This window comes from Bidens hawaiensis, unplaced genomic scaffold (genome assembly GCF_021521415.1).
Source record: "Bidens hawaiensis isolate Kalapana, Puna unplaced genomic scaffold, B.hawaiensis_p1.1 tig00000284_1, whole genome shotgun sequence".
NCBI lineage: Eukaryota > Viridiplantae > Streptophyta > Magnoliopsida > Asterales > Asteraceae > Bidens > Bidens hawaiensis.
The window spans coordinates 2,839,005-2,851,674 of NW_027491022.1; the positions used below are offsets into that span (position 1 = coordinate 2,839,005).

At 34.4% G+C, this 12,670-nt stretch overlaps 1 protein-coding gene across 1 annotated transcript; it reads left to right on the top strand.

Moving 5' to 3' along the window:
* The first annotated feature begins 1,369 nt into the window (after nt 1-1,369).
* Nucleotides 1,370-5,386, top strand: LOC143619179 (AP2-like ethylene-responsive transcription factor ANT). The gene is made up of 9 exons (XM_077091180.1): nt 1,370-1,993; nt 2,072-2,672; nt 2,762-2,844; nt 2,980-2,988; nt 3,135-3,223; nt 3,304-3,377; nt 3,464-3,514; nt 3,613-3,689; nt 4,381-5,386. The coding sequence occupies exons 1-9, from the start codon at nt 1,630-1,632 to the stop codon at nt 4,950-4,952; spliced, it is 1,920 nt and encodes a 639-aa protein (XP_076947295.1). The 5' UTR covers nt 1,370-1,629; the 3' UTR covers nt 4,953-5,386.
* The last annotated feature ends 7,284 nt before the right edge of the window (nt 5,387-12,670 follow it).

The following is a 12,670-nucleotide window of genomic DNA, read 5'->3' on the forward strand; positions in this document are numbered from 1 at the left end:
TTTATCCGATAAACATTAGCATCCCATAAACCAGATTATCTGAACTTTAATGATATAATCATCTACAGAATCTTTAGAATTTGAAATTTATTCATTATGATAAATTTGTTATCATTAATATTCTTTATATAAAAAATTTTTAATTGATTTTATATTTACAATTAACAATTAAAAAACTACACATTTTCTTGAGTTCAAATACATATGAGAAAATTTAAAATTTAAAATTTGAAACCTATCTTATATAAAAAAAACCATGCACTGCTACTCGAATAGCAGTTTTAAAACAATTTATTTGACAATGGTGCACCTTTATTTTCTTTAATTTCCTTAATTTCTTATTTCACCGTTAATGTTAATGAATGAATCGATTAGGATTTACATTTTATAAAAAATAAACTTTAATTCATATATTTAAATAGCTTAAAAGATAAGGACCATATATTGAAATAGATTAAAAGAAAAGGTGAGAAGGCTTATGAGATTAACAAGTGATAAAAATGATAGTCTTTTATTAGAGTAGATAGATATGGATTATAATTATAATATTCAACTTCAATGATTTAATGTTAAAACCAAGGTATATATATATATGTATTCTCTATGTTTTGTAATATTTGTATAAAATGTTTAGAGAAAATTAAGAAATTACACATGCACTGCTACTCGAAAATTAAGAAATGTTTAAATTTGTAAAAAACCCATGCACTGCTACTCGAATAGCAGTTTTAAAACAATTTATTTAACAATGATGCACATTTATTTTCTTTAATTTCCATATTTTCTTATGTCACCATTAATGTTAATGAATGAATCGATTAGTATTTATATTTTATAAAAATAAACTTGAATTCATATATTGAAATAGCCTAAAAGATAAGGATAATATATTAAAATGGGTTGAAAAAATATAAGAAGGGTTATGAGAATGACATGTGATAAAAATAATAGTTTTTTATTAGAGTAGATAGATGGTTCCTATATCCAAATAATTGGAATCCATAATCATATATTTGTGACCACACAGAATAAGATCTTTGACCTTTTTATGATCCTCTTAGTACATACGGATTGTGTGTTTAAGAAACATGGGTTTGAAGAAAAGAGTTTAAAGAATATACCGTAAATTGCAAATATATGCACATTATATAGACAAATTTACATATCATGTCCATGTATCACACAAAGCAAAAGAAAAGAAAAAAAAAACAGTGTGCAAAAGCAAAAGAGGTGGTCTTTCTCGAACACAGATCCCAATGGTATGCAGGAAGGATGCCAGCATTGTTTACTGTGAACTCATTCTTTTTGTATAAGTTTAAAGGAGCTTGCTTTGGTCTCCTTTAGAAATCTTTTCAGACAGACCACAAGGGATTTTGGATAAAGATTAACATTTCATTTTACAAATACCTAGTCAGTATGTGTTTTTGTACCTTTTGAATTCGTTTATAAAATACATATTTCTGTTTCTATTGAGTTTCAAAAATGGAGGGAAAGCAAAGTGTGATTAGTTTACTATATCCCCAATGATTGATCAAGCTTTGCATAAAGGAAAATCAAAACTTGCCTTGGGTTAACAATCCCTTTTTCTTTATTCCAAGTGTGAGGAGGGTGAGCTAGATTGATAGAAAAATGAAGTTTATCAACAACAGCCACCACCCAAGCAACAATGACAGCAGCATAAACAGCAACTGGTTAGGTTTCTCTCTTTCTCCTCATATAAACACAAATCCCACAACTCCAACCATGGAAGGTTCTCCTCTTCCTCCTTCCTCAAACCCTACAACTTATTTCAACCTTCCATCTCATTTCAACTACCCAAACATGTATGGAGATGAAGGTGAAAATAAAAATAACAATAATAATAATAATAATAATAATAATAATAATAATAATAATAATAATAATGGGATTTACACTGCTTTTCCTATCATGCCCTTGAAGTCTGATGGTTCCCTTTGTTTAATGGAAGCCATCACAAGATCACAATCACAAGGTTTTGTTTTTGTTTTATGTTTTTTGTCTTTCATTCCTTTTATGATTACAAAGTTTTGAAGAATGTGCTGTGTTTTAGGAATGGCTACTTCAGCTCCACCTAAACTTGAGAATTTTTTTGGTGGTGTAACAATGGGGACCCCTGACTTTGACAGAAGTGGTGGAGCTACAACGGGTCTTGGTTTAGATACCAGTACAGTGTACTACAACCAAAACCCTGACCATCTACAACACAACCACCAAATTCAACCACAATACTACCCTTATTACTCTAGCTTCAAATCCTTGTACCACCAAACTGCACAAGAGGAGGTCAAGGAGGACCAGATTTCTGCTGATAGCCTTCATCATCTACCAACTATTGGTGAAACTGAAGATGATGACATCACTGGCATGAAGAACTGGATTTCAAGAAACTATCATGCTGGTGTTAATGGTGGCGGCTATGGAGATCTACAGTCACTTACCTTGCCAATGAGCTTTGGTTGTTCGCAATCAACCCCATGTGAAACCGCATCATCACAGCAGGAAATAGTACCTGCTGCTAGTGTCACCGAATGTGTTGTTATGGATACAAAGAAAAGAGGGCCTGAGAAAGTTGACCAGCAAAAGCAAATTGCTCACAGGAAATCTTTGGATACATTTGGTCAGAGAACCTCTCAGTATAGAGGTGTTACCAGGTTCATTTCTTAATATTACTTCAATAAATTTTTCTAGTTTAAATCTGGTTCTTTATGTGATTATCTATATAAATCTGGCTCTTTATCAGGCATAGATGGACTGGTAGATATGAAGCACATTTGTGGGATAACAGTTGCAAAAAAGAAGGCCAAAGCAGGAAGGGAAGACAAGGTTAGAAGTCAAAACCCAATAATTAAGCAATATTGGCTTCTATACATTGTCACCTTTGACCAATGATTACTACCAATTCTTACACCTTTTTTTTTTTTTTTTTTTTTGTTTGCTGGATTAACAACTTTGCTTCAGTGTATCTGGGTAAGCATTAATTTCTCGTTTTCATTTGAATTTTTACAGTTTTGATCCTTAGAAAGATAGAAAAAATATGTTACATTGTTTCACCATTTGTATTATTATTATTATTATAATTATTATTATTATTATTTTTTTTTTATTTTTTCTAGGTGGTTATGATATGGAGGAGAAAGCTGCTAGAGCTTATGATTTAGCCGCACTTAAGTATTGGGGTCCTGCAACACACATCAATTTTCCAGTATTTTTCTTAAGCCTTAATCATCATCTTAATAATGTAATTTTCCTATCTTATATTCAATATTTAATTATACATTTCAGTTGGAGAACTATGAACAAGAAATTCTAGAAATGAAAAACATGTCTACAAGAATATGTGTAGCTCACTTGAGAAGGTATGTTTGAACTTGGTCCCTGATCCACATTTAACTAGTACATTCATTATATACCAGTAATTTGAGTTTTATATTTATGTTTACAGGAGAAGCAGTGGTTTCTCTAGGGGAGCCTCGGTTTATAGAGGAGTAACAAGGCCAGAAAGAGATCTTTAATAATAAAAAATACAGCATTTATGCTCATAGATAAAAATAAATTTTACTAACTTGGTTAATTTCTTGATTTAACTTGCAGACACCATCAACATGGCCGATGGCAAGCGCGCATAGGCCGTGTGGCAGGCAATAAGGACCTTTACTTGGGCACATTTAGTAAGTTAATTTGAAATTTTTGTCTTGCTACTTTTATATTATTATATTAGAAGAGAGATTAATAAGTGGTAGACAAATGTGAATGCTTTTTAAAACACCCTCATGCCAGATCCTAAAATCTCTGAAAATCTTCAACTTTAAGATGATGATCAAAGCTGCTTTTGTCAACAAAAGAAGGCTAATCTTCACCAAGGAGAGCATCTTGTGTGACTCTCTTCCATCCAATGGCCAATGCATGTTTTCATGTCATTTATGTCATGCTGCATTTTCAGTTTTCAGTACAACTCATAAAAGATATCTTAAGTGGGACCCAAATTACTTTTATCCCATTCTCTCACGAATCAATCCCAATATATAATCTAGAATTTTCTTTTTTTATTTTTTTTTAAAGTTATACTTCATTCCATGCCTTAAAAATTAAAATAATTATATTTAGGTTCACTATCATCCCTACCCCTTTTTGCAATATTTTGTGAGTGAGAAACAGAAAAAACATAATAAAAGTGAATAAAAGATTATTATTTTATGGAATAGTGACATAAATGGGAAATAAGTTGTAGATAAGTTGAACAACATTTAGATATAAAGATAATTATAGACCGGAGCTATTGTGAATAGCATTCATTAGATAGAATATAGCAGTTAGGGTATTCTTTCTAATGCCGTTCCTAAATACGAAACTAAATGACAGGCACCCAAGAAGAAGCTGCTGAGGCTTATGACGTGGCTGCAATCAAGTTTCGAGGGGTTAATGCGGTTACAAATTTCGACATTTCAAGGTATAATGTGGAAAAGATCATTGCCAGTAATACCCTTTTAGCTGGTGAACTTGCTAGGAGAACCAAAGTAGACACCACAACCACAAATGAGCTCTTATCTGACCAACTACTGGCACATATTGGCGAACCCAAGACCGTATTAACTGATCCCACCACCGACATGAACATGTCGGATTGGAAAATGACACTCTATGACCAAAGCCGAACTGGACCCGCAGGGCTAGAAGGGGATGGTCAGTCCTCTAAAGTAGGACCACATTTATCAAATGCTTCTTCATTGGTGACATGTTTGAGCAGCTCAAGAGAGCATAGCCCAGAAAGAAACAACAACAATCTCCCAACGGTTCATGAAACTCACCCTTCATCAGCTTCCAAGTTTCTTGGCAATTCATCCAGAAATACATGGGTTCCAGCAGCAACAGCTGCGGCAGCAACCCAAATGAGGCCTCATATCCCAGTTTTTGCTGCATGGACAGATGCATGACTTATGAGTCTCTTTGTTTTTCATTATCTTTTATTATTCTAGTTCAGTATGTATTAATTTGAATTGGGAAGGGGTAAATTCAGCTCTATATGCAATGTGAACCTTGTGTCCACAAAGGTTCCAAATTTTCTAACTAAGGTACAAGATCTTATTTATTCCAATGCAGTTTCTTTTTCATACGCTCTCGCATTATTCTTGTTATAATATGTCGTATTTTATGCTTGATTGCGTTCCTTGCATTATTTTAAAAGTTTTGTAGGAAATGATGAAAGCGCTTTGATGATAGAATGATTCATGTTGACCATAAGCTCAAGATTATGATTAGATCTGTCCCTTTTTCACTAATGGTCCAATTTGAAGTACAAGAATTGAACCCAACTCAGTCTTTTTCCAATTATGAAAAAAATTGCGATTTCCCTTTTGACTCGACACTGTTATATATTCAATTGCATGTCACCATGCAATACCTATGGTTTTCTGTTAGTATAAAGCTTATTTTCATTATTACTCCCTATTTTTTTCAACAAAATCTAACAGTCCGTACAATATTATAATCCCTTTCAAAAAAAATAAATAAAACCTGCAAAAAATGAAGGCAGAACTTCAGTTAGTACAAAGGGTGTGGATCAGTTGGCTCCCCGCACTAATTGGATGCGACACCCTCCTCATTCAAATGAGGCCAGTGAACACGACCCCCTTCTATCTCATTTCACTAGTGACGTGAGGCCACTGATGGTGGTCACGCACGCCAGTGATCATTGATATTTTTGTTTGTTTTTTGTTTCTTTTTCAATTGTTTATAATATTAAATAATGAAATGATGGAAAATGATCAAGATTGAGGAAATGATCCATAACCCTAGTTGAATGGTGAGGAAGAATGAGAGAGGCAAAGCTGACGTAGAGCAGACTTGGCGAATGAGTGGGAATGGTTCAAATAACCCACACCCACCAGCCTTATTATACATCCATTTTTTGTGATCTTGTACCTGTTCAGGCAAACAAACAGGATCCTATGTACGTAACAACTTGTTGATGTAAATAACATGTGTTGGGTAAATGGTCTTCAAGAGATTATCAAAGAAAAACACGGAAAACCAGATTCAACGTTTGCCTGAACAGGATCCTATGTGCGTAACAACTTGTTCATGTAAATAACATGTGCTGGGTAAATGGTCTTCAAGAGATTATCATAGAAAAACACGGAAAGCCAGATTCAACGAAGATTCAGGTGCTTACCACTGTATTTTCTATTCAAGACAACATATGACATAGATTTGTATTTTCTTAAACATCAATTTTTTAGCTTTTTTTTTAAATAGTTAAACTCACATACTCATTAATCCTACTTATAAATGTTGTGACTTTTATCAATATATCATTTAAGTGTAATTAGAATGAATTGTTGACCAAAGCTTATAAAATAGGGAAATTCCCCAAATAACCTATTGTGACAAACTTTTTCCAGAAATAGCCTATTTTTTCTGTCGGATCCAACGAACTTTCAACACCGTCTGAGGGAAATTGTGGACCTTTAAAATCACGTTGTGTCAACGTATTAATGGATCCGATGGAATTCGTTAAAGAACTGTCATATCAGAAGGAATTTTTAATGGATCTAACGGATGAAAAATTCGTTATGATCAGATAACTAATGACTTTTGTCAAACAAACAGAAATTTTTTAAAAAGAAATAAGAAAAATAGAGATGAAGGTTGGTATTTGTTTACCTTATGTTCATATTTGTTAAAGAAATCTAAAGGATGAAAAATGTAGTTGGGTCATGGGTGGGTGTGAAATTGTGGACTTTAGGTGGTGATTTAGCTTTAAGATTTGGATGTAAAACTTTTGGTTGAAACTAATAATGGCTTTGAACTCTAAAGAACTTTAATGTGGGCTTTTTCACAACCAACATCATTACATATTCATATAATCATTCTCTTAAAGTAAATATGCTTCAATCAACATTCCACGTGTGGGTCTCAACTTTTTTCAACCTTTGACTATAATCTCACTTCACACCCATATTCATCTCTGTCTTCTAGTTTGTGCTTATCATGACACTATTGGTACATAAATTAATAAAACTGTTAATTTCCGTCGCAAATTAGTAAAAACCCGCCACACTTAGCAGAAAGTTAAAAATATAACTACTTCATATCTACTGATTCCTTACAACTCCGTCCTAAAAAGCCTTTTGTAGTCGATTTACAACATTTTTACTTTCATCATTAGCAGTGACTTATTGCTAATCTGTATTCTTATACTTGTTTACAATAATCTTTAAGATGAATGGATCAGTAATTTTATTTTTCTTTTAATTGATTATATATTATTAATTTATGTCTTCTTTTGTTTTAATACACAGAACATTTATGTCTTTTTGGGCAGCAGCAATTTCCAAACTTTTTCCAATTTATGTCCCCAAAATTGCATGAAAAAGAGGAAAGAAATTATTGTTATTCCATGCAAAAGCAGATTTGTACGTAAAGCTGGAGAAATTCAACTTTGGACCAATGAAGAATGTTTTTCAGAGAAAACTTTACAAAGGTAAATATGTAAATATATATACACTTAAATATATTACTGAAGTTACCATTTGATATGCATATAGTGTGACAGTGAATAAATTTTCTCATTTTATCTCATGTCAAAATATAATGTCCTATAAATTTAATAATATACATGCATAAATTTACGGATTTACTCTTTTAATATTCACCGTAACTCGATAAGTTGGTGTAGTTCCTATAGCGTAAGAGCATAATGTTTATTGCTAGGGTCTTAGTTTGTTTTGTAGAGCTTAAATGTCAAATATGTGTTTTGTATTAGTGTTAGCGCATAAGTCCATATGAACGCACATAACATATGTGCCGTATAACATGTACACCCATATGATGCTTTTATGTCAAATCTATAAATAGAATGAGTTATACGTAAACAGTAACTTGGATACTGAGAGTTAGATTCTAGAGAGAGAAAGTGATCTGTAAAGTCATCATATCTTTTGTAATTCGTTGATTATATTAATAAAGACGTGCTTAATGTTTCTTGTGTTCTTTCATTCTTGTTGCTTTCCGCACTTCGAGTCTTGAGCGATAACATTTCGATCCGTACGTACATTCTACGTCAACATCCAATGTCTTTTCAAGTGGTATCAGAGAATTAGGCTCGTTATTCACTTGGAAAACGCAAATATTCTAGTCTTTTCTCTCTATCTTCATTTTTTCACCGTTCAAAGTTCTTCAAAATTTCACCAACCATTCATTACACATCCGTGACAAACCCTACCAAATTTCATCTCATTTCATCATCAAATTCATCTCCAAAATGTTAAAAATTGTTCTTGATGTTTCTCAGCGCATATTTCAAGCAGCGCATATGTCTGTGGCGCACAACATATACGGCGCATAACATATACGCCGTATATGTTATACGTTGAGACATTTACGCTTGTTTAAACATATACGTTGACCAGATTCTAGATATCCGTTTGACTTGTTGACTTGACATATCCGTTGACCACATTACTTATCCGTTTGACCAACTTATCCGTCCTCATACAACGGTCTTGTTATTCCATATGGCAAGCCCTGTTGAACAAAGACAGAGGAAACCCTGATATGAGGAAAAACAAGATGGCATTGCTTAAGAAGGAGTTTTCACCCAAGTGAAAGGTGAATCTTTTGCACAACTTGTTGAAAGATATTGCCATCTTGTGAAAAAAATGAAGAGGCTGGGGATTGACAAGCCTGAATATGAGTACATTGATAAGCTTGCTGATGCTTTACCTGAGAAGTGGGGCACCTTCATTATGATTCAGCAATCAAATCCAGTTACTTATGCCCGTTTGAACCTTGCAAGATTCATTAAAAAGCTGGAAGCTCATGAGTTTGAACTGAGAAATAAACAAAATACGAAGAGCACTGGTGTTTCTCAGGACATTGGATTTTATTACAAGAGTTCTCAATCCATTGTTTCACAAAGCCCTAAGATCCAAACTACTTTTTGGGTTGAACCAACGGGTCAACCCTTTGTGGGTAATGTGCCAGCTACTCCACAGTATAGTAGCAGTTACTAAGGCACAATCCTCGCATCGAAAACTTCATTGATGTGCTAAAAGTAGTTATTAATTTATTAACTAAATAAATGCTAATCTAGACACTAAGTAATAATTCTAGACTCTTAACTTAACTAAAACTACTAACCAACAAATGAACCGGTCGACTCTAGTACAGCTAAGTAAGTCCGGATATCGAACCCACGAGACTCTTTTAATTAGGTTAACTAGCTAAATTAGACTCAACTACAAACACGACTATTTATTTATTATTATTTCTTAAAAATGGGGGTTTACTAAAAACTAAAATTAAACTGATTAATAAAACTAAAGACTTAAAAAAGCGACTTAACCCTAGACTTAATTCAGATGATGAGGAGATAACTACCTAGGCTAGCAAATGATTATAAACTTTTGACTGAAACATTGAGTCTTTTTTTAGTCAAACTTGAGAAAACAATAAACCTTCAATTTGAAAATTTGAACGAGACTATTAATAAATCTGTTAAAGGATACGTGGTTTCATAAAAAATATCTCAGTCTGGCGGCATGCTTAACACATGCAAGTCGGACGGGAAGTGGTGTTTCCAGTGACGGACGGGTGAGTAATGCGTAAGAACCTGTCCTTGGGAGGGGAACAACAGCTGGAAACGGCTGCTACTACCCCGTAGGCTGAGAAGCAAAAGGAAGAATCCGCCCGAGGAGGGGCTCGCGTCTGATTAGCTAGTTGGTAAAGGTCCTCTCAATGCTCTAACGCTTAATCGGGAAAATATTTAGTTATGGACTGAGATCGTAAAATAGACACCTAAGAGAAAACCCGAACAGGACCCCTGACCCTTCTCAAGAGACACCTATGGATTTCTAATAAGTTTTAACGCACACCAGTATTAAAAATCAAGTTTCCTTACGGTCACCTAATTATTTATGACTTAGTTCCTTTATACGAAATCCTACCTTACAACGCGGAAATCAAAGGCAGTTTAATATATTTAATTGATTCAATAGACAATAATTAAATAATCAAACCTAGACGGACTCCTTACGAAGAACTAAATCTAGCAAGATCAAATAATAAAGATCTATCAATAACCTAGCACTTTACAGATTTAGGTTAGCAGTACACTTAGGTTTACTTAATTAATAATTATTATTCCTATGATCTTAATGCATATCAATCATAAAATAGTCAAAAACACAAAGTAGATGACCTAATAGCAACCTATCATAATGACAAACAATAATCTAGGCAACTATGGAATAATAACAATTAATCAAACAATCCTAAATATCCATATGCATCAATTTAATATAATTAAACCTTTTACTAAATCATAAACCATAACGATAAATAAATCCCAAATCAAAACACAATGTCAAAGTAGGTTCATCATAAGCCTAGGCAGTCTATAATGTTTAGCCTAGCATCTTAAAGTAAAACAAAACAATGATAAACGAAATCATGGTGGAAAACAAAAGAAACGAAAGATTAAAGGTGATTAAACCCGAGGTCTTCATTCTTGATCGATAAGCACGCCACCGAATGATTCCAAACTTCCAAATCCTCCAAAAGATGCACTACTAGGCCTTGGAACTCCCCAAAATCAGATGTGGCTTTCAGGATATGTTTAAGGTTGAGTTTAGGAGGCTTTAAATAGGAAAATACCCTAAAAACGAATTGGAACCTTCTGGAAGCAGCCCATAGCGCCGCGTGGCTTGGCCCTCCCCACCGCGCGGCGCTCCGGAAAAATGGGAGAGGGGGCTGGTCTGGTCCGGTCCGGTTCGCTCCTGGTTCGGTCCGGTTCATTTCCTGATGCTCCGGTTCGCCGGTTTAGCTCATTTTTGCTTTGTTTTTCGCCCTCTTTAACCACGAACAAGTCTCGGGACCTACGTTATTCAAATGTGTTAGTAGTATACAAATCCTAATAAAAACCGAACATAAACTAATAAAATATTATATAAAATATACACGGGATTTTTGTATATTAAGCACTATATCAATCATCAACATCACAACAATCTGATCCTGATGTCTTACACTGTAATATTGCTGTGAATGTCAAGAATACTGGTGGGATGACTACTGAAACAGCCAAGGAGCACATGACATTTTTTGGGTCTATTCTGGAATCATATGAATGTTTAGTTGCTGGGAGGATTGGTAAATACAACATGACAAAAAAAGAATATGACCTGATTGATCCCGAGGAGATGGAAATGATAGATATCAGATGGTGCATGGCTAGTGTAATTCGTAGAGCTCAACGATTCAAGGAAATTACCGGCAAGAATGTACTTGAGGGTTCACCATCAAAACTTGGTTTTGATAAGTCCAAGGTTCGTTGCTTTAGATGCAAAGAAAAAGGGCACTTCAAACGAGAATGCACAAGTAAAATAGTTGATGACAATGGGGCGAATCCGTTTGGTAGAGACTTTTATAAGCAAGCAATCTATCATCATCCTACACAAAGTGAAGCCAAATCTTCAAAGGGAAAGAAGCCAAACTAAAGCATCCACTTCTCAACAAAAGGCAGCTACTGCGCAAGTCGATGAGGGTTTTAGCTGGAACATGGTGTTCCAAGCTAATGTTGCTCAGATTGTTAATGAAGATTCTGGTTTAGAATGTGCTTTAACAGGTTGAGTTGATCAAAGTGGATGAACCGGACTCGGAGGATAAGGTTGAGAATATTGACAAGGGTGTATGCGATGAGGTTAAGGATATGGGTTGTAATGTGACTGTGACTGAGGTTTGTGAGGAATATTTGGATGAAAAGAGTTTTCATGATGATCAAGTTGATGCCGATCAAGCTAAGGATTCAGATGATGACTTGCCACGAACATACGACAGAATTCATCAGGTTCCTTCTGATTACTTTATTTCTTTTGTTTCCTCCTGATATTATTGAGAGTTTTGCAGGAAGGTTCAACGGAAAGGAGGTACCATTTGGAAAGATTGACTTTGTAGAGGAGGACGAGGATGAATCAGCTGATATGGAAGTTAAGGATGATCAGGTTGATGGAATAGTTGAAGAAGTGACTGATGAAGAATCTGAGTATTCAACTGAAGAATTACCAACTGAACACGCACTCATGGCCAATCAGGTACAATCTTTAAATATTTTATGTGAAAAGTGTGAATTACCTTGCGATGAGTGTGATTTTAAAGATTTAGAGCGAAGAGAGGTTAGAAACCATTATGATAATGCTTTACTAGATTTGAAATATGTTAAAGAAGCATATGATAAACTTCAATCCTGTGAAAAGAAACTGTAGGAGAAACTCCTACACGATGAAAAAACCATCTTGATGCTGAAACACACGGTTGAGAACAAACAAATTGCCATTAACAGGCACATAAATGAGAACGCCGCCCTCAAACTTGAGTTACAAACACTCAAGATTGAGACTGAGAGAGTCAATATAAAATTAATTAGTTATGCTGCTTCATCTTACGTTCTTGATCATATTATGCCTAAAAAGTCTTCATAATCTGAGGATGATGTAACCGAGAATGTCAAAACTTCTGTGGAATTTCATGCCGTTCCGCCTCCAATTTGGAATTCTTACATTCCCAAAAATTCTAAGGGTTTTAAAAAGGCGTTGAACGTGGAAGTTAAGACTCCACTTCATGAATCCACTATGGCTGCTAATGAATCTATCAA